The 15,785-nt window shown below is 42.8% G+C and overlaps 1 protein-coding gene across 2 annotated transcripts in view; it reads left to right on the plus strand.

The window, feature by feature from the left end:
- tp63 (tumor protein p63) overlaps positions 1-15,785 on the plus strand; it is a 75,596-nt gene that overhangs the window by 8,553 nt on the left and 51,258 nt on the right. For both annotated transcript variants that reach the window (XM_084309247.1, XM_084309248.1), the window contains exons 2-3: positions 4,885-5,019; positions 6,226-6,355. In XM_084309247.1, coding sequence (XP_084165373.1) covers positions 4,885-5,019; positions 6,226-6,355 — 265 coding nt within the window. The remainder of the gene's footprint in view (positions 1-4,884; positions 5,020-6,225; positions 6,356-15,785) is intronic.

Raw genomic sequence — 15,785 nt, forward strand, 5'->3', positions numbered from 1 at the left:
CATGGATCATCCCTACAGATGGTGTGTGTGTCACGTGGCTGTGGTTTGCTGTGTTAAACCATCAGACGGGTGCTGTGCAGTTCAGTCACTGTTGTGCAGTTCAGCCACTGTTGGTGCAGTTCAGTCACTGTTGTGCAGTTCAGCCACTGTTGTGCAGTTAAGTCACTGTTGTGTAGTTCAGTCACTGTTGTGCAGTTCAGCCACTGTTGTGTAGTTCAGTCACTGTTGTGCAGTTCAGCCACTGTTGTGTAGTTCAGTCACTGTTGTGCAGTTCAGTCACTGTTGTGCAGTTCAGTCACTGTTGTGTAGTTCAGTCACTGTTGTGTAGTTCAGTCACTGTTGTGCAGTTCAGTCACTGTTGTGTAGTTTAGTCACTGTTGTGTAGTTCAGTCACTGTTGTGCAGTTCAGCCACTGTTGTGCAGTTCAGCCACTGCTGTGCAGTTCAGCCACCGTTGTGTAGTTCAGCCACTGTTGTGTAGTTCAGTCACTGTTGTGCAGTTCAGTCACTGTTGTGTAGTTCAGTCACTGTTGTGCAGTTCAGTCACTGTTGTGCAGTTCAGTCACTGTTGTGCAGTTCAGCCACTGTTGTGTAGTTCAGTCACTGTTGTGCAGTTCAGTCACTGTTGTGTAGTTCAGTCACTGTTGTGCAGTTCAGTCACTGTTGTGTAGTTCAGTCACTGTTGTGTAGTTCAGTCACTGTTGTGCAGTTCAGCCACTGTTGTGCAGTTCAGTCACTGTTGTGTAGTTCAGTCACTGTTGTGCAGTTCAGCCACCGTTGTGTAGTTCAGCCACTGTAGTGTAGTTCAGCCACCGTTGTGTAGTTCAGCCACTGTTGTGTAGTTCAGCCACTGTTGTGTAGTTCAGTCACTGTTGTGTAGTTCAGCCACTGTTGTGCAGTTCAGTCACCGATTGTGTAGTTCAGTCACTGTTGTGTAGTTCAGTCACTGTTGTGCAGTTCAGTCACCGTTGTGTAGTTCAGTCACTGTTGTGTAGTTCAGTCACCGTTGTGTAGTTCAGTCACTGTTGTGTAGTTCAGTCACTGTTGTGCAGTTCAGTCACTGTTGTGTAGTTCAGTCACCGTTGTGTAGTTCAGTCACTGTTGTGTAGTTCAGCCACTGTTGTGCAGTTCCGTCACTGATCGTTTGACTAGAACGTAACATGTGAAGCCCTATTTTCTTATTTGCATTGCATTTTTTCTACGTTGTTATCAAACCCCATCATCAAACTCCAGAATCAACATCAGCCTCCTGCAGGCTGCATTCCTCTCCTTCAACAGGTACCTGTTTTGAGATGTCCTTAAGCAAGGCACTCAATCCCAGACTAGTCCAGTTTAGCTGCTGAGTGGCCATCATCAGTAGTAGAAGGTGTGTATCTAACTGTATGGTACGAGTGCAAAGCGAGGTAGGGTGTTGCTGAGTGACAGGGCTCTTAAACGTCCCTGGGTAAATAAAGATTTAAAAAGAAGAAGAAATTAAATCTTGAGATTTTGGGCAAAGAATGTAGTTGATCAAATATGAATATGAGTTCTATGAATGTATTGTGGATTATTCCTTTAATCTTAGAACACCTAGACCTATTATGTGTGAGTGTCAGCAAGCCTGATTCCCGGGGCACACACTCTCCCCATAGATCCAAAGTAGGCTCACTCATGTAGTATATCTGTATATACTGTATGTGTTTGTGTGTGAATGTGACGTGTGTCTCCATGTGTGCACACAACATACGTGTGTGTGTGTGATTAAGTATGTGTGATTATGATTAGTGGGTTGATGGTATCCAAGTACAACTAAAAGCAAGTCTGGTCTCACACAAAATGTGCAGTATGTCACCAATGCACATATTGAAATCAAGTCCTGCATGGTTCCACGGCCTGTCATTAATGGAGTATGTCGGAAACTGAATAAGACTGGCGTTATTGCACCCCTTCACATGACTTCGGTATCTCCAGCTCCAGGTCCTGTTTCTAAAAACCTTGGCATGTCGTCGGGTCCATGTCTCCCTTTTGAGGCTCCTCCTTAAATTATTTGCTTCATTAGATATGCCTGTGTTTGTAAGTTAGGTATTAATATCATTCACCACACAGTGTTGGGGAATTCCAAAGCCTTAAATAGTGGCAGCTTCAGATTATACCCCCCCCCCCCCCACCACCACCATCACCATCTCCACCATCTCCTCCCCCCTCCTCCGAGCCCCCTGTCCAGCTGTACACATACCAGGAGTTGCAGCAGTGCTATCATATAGACCGTGGGGGGAATTCCTCCCCCGGCTCAGACAGCCGCGTGCGCCACTTCAGCGGGAACAATGGGACGCTCGGCTCCAGGCAGGTGTCCCGTTTCAGGGGAGCGGGTCAGAGTGCCTCTGTCTGAATGGGCTCATAATCACCATTATGTGTAGTACAAATATTCTGCATTATGCAGGTTCAACTTCCCAAACAAAGGAACTGTTCTTTATGAATGGGGGGGGGGGGTTCTTTCACAGGCTGTGTGGCAGAAAGGGTCATCACCCGGCAGAGCGCTTATTCACCATGCCTGCTGATTTCTACTACTTTTTAAACCTCCATTGACTTAGTGAATTACTAACCTGTTGAAAAAAGAAATACTACTATACAGGTGCAGCTCAATAAATTAGAATATCGTGGAAAAGTCTATATATTTAGCTGTATTGATGCAGTAATTTGTGCAAAAGGAGCCCCAACCAAGTACTGAGTGAACATACATGAACATACTTTTCAGAAGGCCGACATTTCTATATACAAAAGAAAAAGACATCTATTTAAAAAAAATTATTGGTGATACAGAAGTGTGGGCTTTCATGAGCTGTAAGTATAATCATCAAAATTAAAAAAAATAAAGGCTTTAAATATTTCACTTTGTGTGTAATGAATCTATAATCTACAAGAGTTTCGCTTTTTGAATTGAATTACTGAAATAAAATAACTTTTCCACGATATTCAAATTTATTGAGCTGCACCTGTATACTACATAAACGATACTATCTTTTATGACGTGTTGCCATTTTATTGGGCCTATTTTGACATTTTGGGACTTATGGTTATGTTAACACATTGATTGCCAGCCATGCGGAGCGCTAAAAGCCTCCGTATGCCAGCGTCCACTTCAATGATAGAGCTCTCATATTTGCAAACGCATAAACTATGTCTTAAATCAAATCAAATCAAATCAAATTTATTTATAAGGCCAGACAACACACGTTAATGTCCCCATGGGCCGTACAGGTCTTCTTTAAACAAGTCAAGAAGAAAACATAACAATAAGTCAAGAACAGAACAAGGACACCATAAGGTCCAACAAATTTAAAATAAATACAAATAAATGAAAGAATGCAAGCACTCCCAGACATACCCCACGCGAAGGTAAGGAAAAACTCACTAAAACCTAACAATAGGTAAAAATGCTCCACAGGCAGTGTGGAGGAGAGAAACCTTAGAAGGGCCATTCAAGGGGGGATCTCCCTTCTTAGATGTCGGTGATAGTAGTGTTGCAGACGGACAGTTGGTAAGCATGCACTCAAGTGTGTAGTGAAACACAGATGAGTGCATGCAATAGCAACTGAACATTTTGAAAGATTAAAGATAGAGCTGAAATTATGGCTATGTGTCTAATCTGGCCATCGCTTATCAAAGACTTGTTTGCAGTCAACATTGTCGAAACGGATTGTTTTTTAATCGGTTCATTTCCGTTTTATACCATTTTGAAAAACGCTCGTTTTCCTTAAGTTTCAGGAAAATATAAAGATTCTGTGATAATCGCCCTTTACTGGAATATTCTGGAATACACAAACATTTTTGTAATTTTTCGGCCTATTTATGAATCGTTTTCAAATAAACGCTAGATTATCGATAGTAAATGTGTACTTATGCACGCTATAGAAGCGAGCTGAAAAATCGATTCTCTCATTTCCTGATCAGCACACACGCACACACACACACACATAGGGCACACGTTGATATCTCTGTGAAAAAAGTTCTGATTATCCTAAGACTGGTAAAATAGATTCCTTACCTCAGATCAGATGTTCTCCAAAAAGATGATTCCAAATTGCTGATCGCCATTACAAATATCGATCACGTTTATTGATCCAATGCTGGGTACTGGAAATATGTATTCCACGCTGTTTTGGGGCTCGGCAATGAATCCGATCCTCTCGGGTGACTTGCCCGAGAAGTAAAATGAGGAAGCAGGATTCCCCCCCCCCCATGTGTTTCATTCAATCCATTCCAAAGGGGTGCAGTACAACAGGGAGAGACAATAGGGGGCGGTATTTCCCCAATGGAGCTCAGAGAGAGTTTGCAGCACTAACGTGAATTCAAATCGCTAATAAAAAAAAACGAGATATCTCGTCGCTGGCACTCAACGGTCGGCATGAACTAACGATAAATCTCGTCGCTGGCACTCAATGTGTAAGGTAATGGGTACGTTTCAGGCACAAACTATACAAGCGGCTGGTTAAATGCATATTCTGAGCTATAAGGTATTGGATGTTTTCAAAATACATACGTCATATTGAATAACATATTTCCAGGTGCAAAAAAAATACCATCAAAATAGGCTGTTTAACTTTTAACCCTTTCACTACCACACTACAGAAGGTTAACCTTTCACTACCACACTACAGAAGGTTAACCTTTCACTACCACACTACAGACGGTTAACCGTCTGTAGTGTGGTAGTGAAAGGGTTAACCTTCTGCAGTGTGGTTGTGAAAGGGTTAACCCTTTGTCATGTGGCAGTGAAAGGGTTAACCTTCTGTATTGTCACGGTGAAAGGGTTAACCCTTTGGTAGTGTGGTAGTGAAAGGCTTAAAAAGAATGCCCTTGTCTATGCACTGTGAGATCAATCTTGGTTGGTTCTGTCACCTCGCAGACTCAGGGACCCGTCATCCCGCTTGTCCTGGACAGAGAGCGCCTTCCTGTCCTCCATGTCTCAGAACCAGGCGGCACAGACGACAGACATCGTCAACCAAGATGTGTTCAACCAGCTGCTGGAGATGCTGGACCAGTGAGTGAATTCAACATCATGTTATTCCTCATCGTGCCGTGAACGAGACAAGCGTGCAGACTTTCATAATAATACGGGGGGGGGGGTCAAACAGATGATAATAGCTAATATCCCAGTTAGAAGATGTTATATGCATATGATATGGCCAAAATATCACATCACAATATTGTTCATAGTTTTGACAGTACTTCGTTTTCCAGTACAGATTACAATGTGATATGACATAATGTTGTTTATGTCTTTATCTTGTAATTTAATTCAAGTCAGTTATTCCATTAGCAAACATTGCAACAGCAGATAAATGTGGGTTTACACTTTGAACCCGTCTGATACACATGAGTAAATGGAATATTGCGAGTATCGCCATGGAAACTAAACCCACGCAGACCTTAAAAACGCAGCGGTAAATACGATGAGGTGCTTACATGCCTCATCCAGTCTCATTTCAGTATATCCCAGGAATCTCATTCCAGTTTTATATAGTTGGGATATGAGCTTATCCTTGCTACCGTAACTGAGACATACTGTATCACTTATACGTGCTGCCACCTCATAGACGGATACTCTGCAAGATATTGCAATAACATCACTAGTTTTGTTCCAGTTGGCAAAACATAGTTCAAAGCAAGAAATAATGTACTGCCAGGTCATATTAAAAATATATTTAGGGATCGAGAGGGAAAATTATAGAGAGGGAATTATAATTTAAAACAACCCTATGTCCGCACTACTGTTAAAGGTTTGTGTATTTCAGTTTGTGGTGTAATCCTGTGGTGTGGAATGGCTTATGAAGAAACAAAAATGAGCAAGAACATTGTACAGTTAAAAAAAATAGATATAGGAAAACTCTCATTGATGAGTACAAAAACAAGGAGCTCTAAAATTGTTATTTTATATATTTTTATTTCTACTAACATTCGTGTTATTTTTTATTGATGTTTATTTTGTTTGTTATTTTAGGTTTGTAAAATATTTTGTTTTATGTATGATATTGTGAGGAAGGGGCAGGACTAGATAAGCATTTGCTTCCTTCTGCTCCTTCTCAAACTCATTTGTTTTTACATTTAATGAAGAATGTAACATTTCATTTAAAAAAAAATATATCTTTAGTTTATCATTTTTATTGTGTTTTTTTATATGGTTGATTGTTTGAGATCAAATCAACTCAACTCAACTCTAGTGTCTCCCGTCTCTCCTGGGTTTCAGGTCCGCTATTCACTCAGTTCAGCCCATTGAGCTGAACTTCTCAGACAGCCCGGTGGACGGGCCTGCCAGCAACACCATTCAGATCAGCATGGACTGCATCACCATGCATGGGCCAGAGGAACCCCTCTCTGTAAGTAAAATGACCCATAAAGGAATATAGAATAACCACCTTCCATGTTCTTCTATTTTTTTATATATTTTTTTATGGCATTTTCTGCTTTATTGTGGATAGGACAGTTTGGACATTGGGAGATAGAGAGAGATGGGGAGGACATGCAGCACATGTCCTGGGCCGGATTTGAACCCAGGCCGCTGCGGTTTACGCTGAGCGTATATACGCACCTTCCATGTTCTTGCTCATCTTCCAAGACTGATCTTGACAGTTAACACCAGTATACAGTGTTGAGTGATTTCTCAGTGCAACTTTTTTGATCGCATTTAGTTAAAAAATTCCCCCAAATGTCCCTCCGATATACGTCTTTATCAATCTGAAACCATAATGCATCGAATAGAACTGAACAATATTAGTTTTATTTGAAGAAATAGCTTCTTCTTCTTTTTTCAGACAATTGCCTTAACACCAAGTACCGGTTAAGCTGTGCTGAATCAGTGTCATTAGCAGGAGTAATGTTGTTAAGATAGTTGGCATTTTAAAGCTGCACTGGCTAGTTTTGAGACTAGAAAATTACCTCTACAATAACTAGTTACACATGCTTGAATGTTGTTTCTAATCTCAACACAAATCCCCCAAAATCACCATTTGAAACCAAGTGAAGAAACATTGCACTTAGAGGATGCTTCTTAGGTAGATGCACCACAGCCAAACTGATCATTTCTAGATTCAAACAGTGCTCCAGGGATTCCAGTTTTTATCTTGTAACACTTTATGTATTCAATACTAATATCATACTTAAAAGAAAGAAAAAAGGTGCACCTTTAAGTCATAGCTGTCAATAAAAAAATAATATATATATGGTATATATATTTTAATAAATATTGTGTACCAACTAAAAGCAGCTCAGTTACCCAGCACTTCATGAGTTAACAAACTCTGGAGACCAAGCATCGTATGACATTTCAATGATAGAATAATATGAAATTGAGGCGCTTTGAAAGAAGTGAGCCAAAAATATACAAGCACTGGCATTTTCCTTTCATTTCATATCACGTGTCTCAATTAGAGGCAACGACAGGAACATTGTCTCTAGACTAGAGAGCAGACCGTTTAGCCAGTTCCACACAAATGCAGGTTTTACTGCCATTTTACAATTCGTCTAAAACTAATTCAAAGCTAAATCAGTTTGTTTCATTCTGACTGGTCGGTACTTTCAGCTGTGAATTCCATAAGTAGTGCAGCAGCGAGTGGATGAATCTGGAAATGTTTGATGCCAGCAATGGAATTTCCCTGTAACTACAAAGACTGCACAGATGTGACACAAACAAGCACAACAGCCGGTAACCATTTGAGTCAGGCCAGACTGGTTTATCTGTCATCTCTGAGATGTGGCTGTGAGGTGAAGATATTATCTCATTTAGCTTAAGCCTCGCTTGACCTGGGTGGCCCCACTGAGACTAGCTCTCATGTAGCGGTCTAAAGATGGTCCAATATACATTTAGACAAGTTAGCGACTGTGATGTAAGTAGTGCAGCACAAGCTATATTTGTTTTTTCTTTCTCGAAGAGAGTGGAATGTTTTTCCTCTTCGGCCCCAGGCCTATATGTGTTTATATAAACTGGATTGTTGGTAATAGGCCAATACGGGTATGGATTGTAGACCGCGGCCGGACCGAATGCAAACGCTATTTCATAGTCAAGTACAATCAAGTACATCACAGCCAAATGTCTTGTGGCCCTGTGAAAAGTATTTAACGCTCACTGTAGGAGAACTACCTGCAGCCGAGGATCCCATCCCAGAGTGTTGGCGTTAGCGACTGAGGTGGATACGACTCTCCCCTCCCAGGGGAGGAATGCTGCTGTCCTGCCATAAAAAGAGAAAATAAGATAAATAAAAAGAACTCAGGTTGAGCTGAGTAATGCTCCCCTGCACATCCCCCTAGGGGTGCCTCTGCTCTCTTGAACCGGTGATTAATGTCCTACCTCCACCCTCCCGCCGGCCCCACCACCCACCTTCCTCTGTACCAGGGATAGAGGCGTGGCGCTGCCATTGGCACGCCAGCCACTCAGGCAGCAGCATCTGTGTGTGTGTGTGTGTGGGGGGCTAAAGAGAGCTGGCTGGCCGTGGCAGCCTGCCAATCACCAAGCCCTGATCGTTATTACCCACAGTCTGTTTTGATGAAAGGCCAGGGTGGGCAAAACCTCCCCCCTCTCCCCCCCCCCCCCCCCCCCCCCCCCAGCTGAGGTGTGCCTCTCTTTCATGAGTCAGTAGAATGTAGCTCATGATGTTTAGTGCCCTCTGGGACTTATTTGTATTGTGTGGGCTTTATGTTTAATCAGAAAATCCTTTTTTCTTTCTTTTTTTCTACATACGTAGCTTCAGGGCAACAGTTTTAACCCAGCAGTGGCAGCACCTGCCTGCGTCTCTCGCAGAGGTCCCACTAGCGCTCATCTATCAGTACGTGTCTCCTCACTACATCGAGGAGGAGGAGGTGGAGGTGGGGGTGGAGGTGGATGGCAGCAGGAGGGGGGGGAGGGGAGGAGCATGAGGAGGAGGAGGAGGAGAGAAGGCAGTCACAGGGTAGAATAACATGAAGGAATGTGGCAGGAACAGTGGCAGAGGGAGAAACGCTATATCCCCCAAACAGCTGATTTTACACACAGATAAAAAGCTGTGATCAGCTGGGCGTAGAAGACACAGCGATGAGTAATGAGGGAGAGAGAGAGGGGGAGAGAGAGAGAGAGGGAGAGAGAGAGAGAGAGAGAGAGAGAGGGGGGGGGGGGCTCTTTTCGGGGGGCTGGGGGTGAAGTTTAAACGGCTTCACGGCAGCTCAGTCGACAGAGCCGCTCTGCTGAGGATCTAATTGCATGTTTGTGTTTGGGATTCGTCCTTCTCTTTTCTTTTTGTCCTCCACCACACCTCTCGTGTCTTGAGCGTGTCGGCTGCCGCTATATAGTTTGTCGCTCGAGTGGCTAAGCTGTCTCTTTTGCTGCTATTCACATAGTATATTAGATTAGATATCATCTTAGAATGATGTGGGGGTGGGGGGGAGGTTATGTGTATTTTTTGTGAATGTTATTCACACGCCAGCCATTTTGCTCTTACCTCTCACCTTGGGTGGGAACAGGGTGGAAAAGGAACCCAACCTGAGCGTGACATAAGAGCAAAATGGCTGCCGTGTGAATATGGTAAACTTTTCTACGGTAAATGTCCATGTTTCCATGTTCAGCAACAGCCTGCTTGTGCTAAGGAAAAGCACATCACGTCTTATCCTGTAGGAAATCCTTAAAGGGGAGATGAGGCATAGCGATATAAACATAGCCATAGCATCAAATTAGTATTTAGATTAAAAAACCACGTTATAAAAATAAGCCGTTTCTAAGAAAAAATGATTTCTTATGTCATTTTTTTTTTTTATCTACTTTTTCTCCCCATTTGTCTATTTTTCTCCCGTCCCGAATTTCGTATTGTCCAATTCTACCCTCCCCTGTCTCGAATGCTGTTAGGCCATGCCTCCCACAAGCCGGCTGCAATGTGGACGAAGCCTTGTATCACGTGTCCCCTCCGGTACTCGAGGAGGCAGCCGTCGCATCTTTTCACCTGCACAGCGCGATCTCTCAGCGGCGAGGGTCTGCGTGGGAGGGACACGCCGCCCTCGTTGCTTCCTGATTCTACTGCGCAGGCACACCAACCGACCTGTAGGTGTTGCTGTTCACAACATCCGATCCCCACCCACCAGCTTCCCACCCCCTAATACTGCCAATCAGGGGTGCAGTCAGTGGCGGCCGGTGGGTGCTTCGCCACTAGGGGCGCTATACCAAACATTTTGCAAACATGTACAAGGCACGCATTGGCGAATATTATCACCATTGCCATCGATCAATATATGATCAGTCAGTCAAATGCAACCACGTTTCCAATAGCCCAACACAAACACGCACAGCTCTCTCTCTCTCTCTCTCTCTCTCTCTCTCTCTCTCTCTCTCTCTCTCTCTCTCTCGCTCTCTCGCTCTCTCTCTCTCTCAGATGATGTCAGATCCATTCAATAATAAACACATTTGTAAAGCTCGTTATTTTAAACAAGTTACCATTCATTGTCTGAGTGGTTATGCCCCACATGCGGCGAAATTAGAGAGAGAGAGAGAGAGAGAGAGAGAGAGAGAGAGAGAGCATTTTAGTAAAGTTACATTTTCAACAAGATTGCTGCTATTTAAACACTTCATGGAAACGGGGTAACGTTAACCTTATGTCGACTGTAGTATTGTATGACCTCGACATAACGTTTAAACGTTAACGTTACTCCGTTTCCATGAAGTAATTATAAAAGTGGCCAGCTAAGATAACGGAGCTAACAGCTAGCAGTAGCTAACGTTAGCTGAAAGCTGTAACGTTACAACGTTATGCGGCATCAGTAGACAACGTATCATGTATTAAACTAGAGTTAAGATCGCTAATCTACCTTGTTGTTGGCTTGTTGATAAAGTATATCCACTCCATGGCATTGTCCATCCAGCCTGTGTTGATGTCCATCCATTGTTGTCCCTCCGCATCCATATAACTTGTTGTTAGCCAACAAGCTGTGTGAGTGAAGAGCTGTGTCTTTGTCCATTTCCGCCTCGAACAGCCTGCAAACTACCTGGCGTTCTATCGCCATGCTCTAAGACAAACTCTAACCTTAACCAACTTTGAAAGAGTGCCTAAGCTTAACAGTCTAAAGAACTTGCAGTCACGGCACGCTCTGCTGCCTGCATCTCACAACAACATCACAACAACACAACTATCTCTCACGGACCAACCTAGGAATAAGCTAGAAATTTGGAACATTAGAAATTGGATTCGGCCAATCAGAGATCGTCTCTGTGAAATTCTGCTACGGAAAAAAATACTGGCGTCGGCCAATCAGAGAGCGTCTCCGCGAAATGCGGCTACAGAAATTCTTGACGCTACTGGCTAGACCGCTTCAAATCGCGCCCGGATTCCAACATAATAGTCATATTTCAACGCACAACGCGTTATGCACTGATTGGCTGTGACGGATACAGCGATCAAACTGTGACGCGCACTCAGAGCGCTATCGCGTCTAGCCCGGGCGAGAAATACGAAAAAATTAAAAAAATAAAAAAAAACGTCACTTCCTGCTCAGGAAAACGAGTGTTTTTTTATTTGAGATAATAACATTATATTGTGCATTGGAAATACAAACATACTTAAAATGAGTAAATATTATTCATTTTAAACATGTTTATATTATTTATAGGGCTATAAAACAAAAAACTAAAAAGTTTTATTTTCTTCTTCTCTGATTTAACAGCAGCTGGCAGCAGGTGGGTCGGCGCCCTTGCGCCCCTAGTGGCAGAGCCGCCACTGGGTGCAGTTGTGCACACACGCGGTTACACGGCATGTTATTAGTAGTCACTCAGGGCAGAAGTGCGCGCAATGATAAGTACCCGGCCGTTGTAGAAAGCTACCCGGCCGGCGGCCGGCACTTCTCACCTAGACTTTGCATAATAATAGGAACCTACGAGAAGGTGGGGGGCTGCTTGATCTCCATTGTTATGCATAATAATCATCTGTTCTGTGCGCAACTGAGGGAACATGTATGCGCGTGCGCGGGAGCGCGCGTGCACATGGCGTGTAACCAGTTCCCATATTACGACTGCACCACTGCTGCCAATTGTATTAGTATGAATGACCAGCCAAGCTGGTAGCAACGCCTCTGGTGGCGAGCGCCTTGCCCACTGCGCCACCTAGCCGCCCCTGTTATGTCCATTTATGTAGCATAAATCAACATGTGCGCCGCCATTTTGTTGCTGACGTCACGGAGATGGTTTCGCCCGCAGCCTCCCACGTACCTAGCTACTACTACTACTACCTGCAGCACGCTGTAGCAATATTATTAGGCTCCTCAAATATCGTTATTCATAAAAACACATTTATGTAATATTTTACAGCATTGAGCAACCCCAACAGGGGGATGCTTGCATATGCATGCTCTGTCATCTTTGAGATGGCGAGACCTGCAGTTGGCACCTGAGATGGCAAGACCTGCAGTTGGCACTGTGTGAGGGCCATGACATTTGAGCAAATTAATAATACTGCATGTTCTGAAGGTCCAGATTAATAATTAGAATTAGTTCAACAGAAAGGTATAGATTAGGCCAGTGTTTCTCAACTGGTGGGTCGCGACCCAAAATTGGGTCGCAGGGCCGTATTGAGTGGGTCGCGGATGTGTGTGAAAAAAAAAGTAAAAAAAAGTAAATTATTATTATTATTATAATTTTTTTTTAATATACTTTTTTTTTGCACTACCTATCTTTGTGAACGTGGCTTCTCAGCTCTGGTCCAGCTGAAGACAAAGCAGAGCAACAGATTGGACATTGAGCATGACCTCAGAGTTGCTTTGTCTACCATCACCCCAGACTTTGAGACTCTTGTCAGGAGCAAACAACATCCCCAGTTATCCCATTAGTTCCCTGGGATGTTAAGCTAAGAAGTCTGCTAAGAAGGATATATTATTTATTATTTATTATTATTATTATTATTATTATTATTATTATTATTATTATTATTATTATTATTATTATTATTATTATTATTATTATTATTATTATTATTATTATTATTATTATTATTTTTATTTCATTGTGTTTTTAGCCCTAGTTGCACTTTTGTTGCAACCCAAGTTATCCCATTAGTTCCCCCAAACTTACTGTAGGTCTGTTATGTTAAGCTATAAGAAGTCTGCTAAGAAGCATGATTATTTATTATTATTTTATTTCATTGGGTTTTTAGCCCTAGTTGCACTTTTGTTGCAACCCCAGTTATCCCATTAGTTTCCCCAAACGTAGGTACCGGTATGTTTTAAGCAAAGAAATCTGCTAAGAAGCATATTATTTATTATTATTTTATTTCATTGGGTTTTTAGCCCTAGTTGCCCTTTTGTTGCACTTTTTGTGTTTATTTCATGTTTTTAACGATTTAAAGATTGTGTATTACTGCAAACATTTTCTTTTTGAAATAAATCATAGTGGTTAAAAAATTTGGGTCGCGACTAGGGTTGGGCATCGTTTGGATTTGAACGATTCCGGTTCCGATTCCGATTCTCCATATCGATTCCTGTTCTAAACGATTCTCGATTCCGATTCTTTGAGGTGCAGGTCAAAACAGGTCACAGCTTATTTCGCAGGAGATTTTAAATTTTTTTTGAATTTTTTTGAATTTTTTCATACTATTCACATTTCCAGTTGACTTGATACAGTTTAATTTGGTTGCTGTACTGTAACTAGGGTATTAATTAACAAAGTAAAACTTTTTTTTTCTTTTTTTTTTAAGAATCGAAATTAAGAATCGAAATGCAAATATGTTCCAGAACCGGAAGTTAGGAACCGGTTCCTATTAGAACCGGTTTTCGGTGCCCAACCCTAGTCGCGACTTAATGACGAAGGAACATGTTGGGTCCCGAGGCTAGACCAGTTGAGAACCACTGGATTAGGCTATCACCTAAAGTCTGTTGGTTGCTATATGAGTTCAGCCTCAACCGAACTCAGTCTAAAGGTCTATTCTGTCTCCGTTATCCTCTGCCCGTCGCCGTCGGCAGATCGATGCGGGAATATGGTATTCCTCCTCTCCCTTGGCAACACCACAACACCGTTTCCAACTAATAACGGCACTAACGTTACCACCACAGCGCTGTAGCAAAACACCTCTCTCTCCTCACTTTTATTCTCCAACTAACGGTTATCTTTTTCTCCGTTTAATATGTGTTGAGTGGCTCGGCTGTATACAAAACTAACGGTATAACTTTGTCTCCGTTCCAATGCGCGCTGTAAGCAGCAGCGATACAAGGAGCATATACGGGTGAACAATAAAACACTATCAGGTCAACAGTAAATATATATCTTACAAATAAAACAATATATATAGAGAAAATACCTGTCAAACGGTAACGCAGGTGTCCTAAGGCGAGCTCAGGGAGGACAGAAACCTCCCGTAGAGAAGAAGGGCAAGTAACAGGTGAACGTGATTTTAAAAACGCTGTATTAAGGGGGGGTCAGGTGGCGTAGCGGAGATTGCGTTTGTCACCAACACCGGAGATGCTGGATTCGCCTGTTCGAATCCAGCTCCCGGCGTTGCTATCAGCTTGGCTGGCCGCTCTCACTAATACAATTGGCAGTATTAGAGGGTGGGAGAAGCTGAAGGGTGGGTCCTGGGCGTTGTGGACAGCGACCCCTACAGTTCGGTCTGGGCGCCTGCTCAGCAAGGGTAGGAACTAGGGAGAGATAGTGCGGCCTCCCACACGCTACACTCTCCCCGGTGAGAACCTGCGCGGCCAGGCTGGCCTGCCGGCAGGCTGCACATGCGTCGGAGGAAAGAATGTGACAGTCTCCGGTCTCTCGGACCAACAGTAGGGGAAAGTACGCAACAACCAGGAAGGGTGGGATGGGAGAAAAATCGGGAAAAGAAGTATTAAATGAGCCTATTATGGGATACACGCGAGCTTTCTACCGTGGGTACATCTGGGCGTCCCGCAACTTTTACTCAATCGCTTCTAGCCCCGAAAATGCTTAGAAAAGGAAAGCCGACAGCGTGTAAAAAACTCGGCGAAACGGTAAAGTGTGCCACGGCGCGCCGTGATTCCGATTTGCGTGAAAATATTCACGGCCATAGATGAGAGCGTGGGCCACCTTTTGGCAATCGCTTTATGTCTCTCGATTTTGCTCCCACGTGCTTCAGCTGGCTGTCACGATGGAGTGCTGTCACAGGCAGCGCAGCATAAAAGACATCGCACTTTTACGCACTGTTTAGCCTTTATTTTATTTGAATCCACCATTTAGGGCTGGTGTATTCAAATAGCCTAACAAATCAAATGTAATATGTCTCAGAACATTGGCCCGCAGATGCACCACTGCAAACCAAATAAATGTGAACTCAAGAAGCCAAAACGAAGTTTAGCCTGTTTTAGAAGGCTATAGCCACCGTATAGCCTATATTTTACGCACATTGTTTAGCCTATTAAATAGGCTAATTGTTTTTTTATTCGTTTTAACTTTCAGCCTGTTAATAAATGTGTCGTTAATTCAGTATTTAACTTCTTGAATTCATATTTATTTAGGCTATGCTAATTAAAAACGCAAATGTTATGGACATCTAATTTAATTATCTGCTTATTTATTAATGCTTCAATTCATTCAGAAACGTTGCAGCAAACAATCCATATGCATTTGTTTACATAATGATAACGTACATAAATAACATAATATTATTGGGGGGGGGGGGTGATGTCTCCCAGATAATACAACTACAAGTATAGTTATATAATATATATTTTTTCTGTAGGTAACGTTACATTTGGTTGACAATTTACTGACTGACTTTCACGACACTCCATATTTACGTAGCTATCTAACCAGCACTGTAAACCGGGACCCAACCCAAACCATCACCG

This window comes from Notolepis coatsorum, assembly GCF_963971535.1.
Source record: "Notolepis coatsorum genome assembly, chromosome: 2".
In the NCBI taxonomy this organism is placed as follows: Eukaryota; Metazoa; Chordata; class Actinopteri; order Aulopiformes; family Paralepididae; genus Notolepis; species Notolepis coatsorum.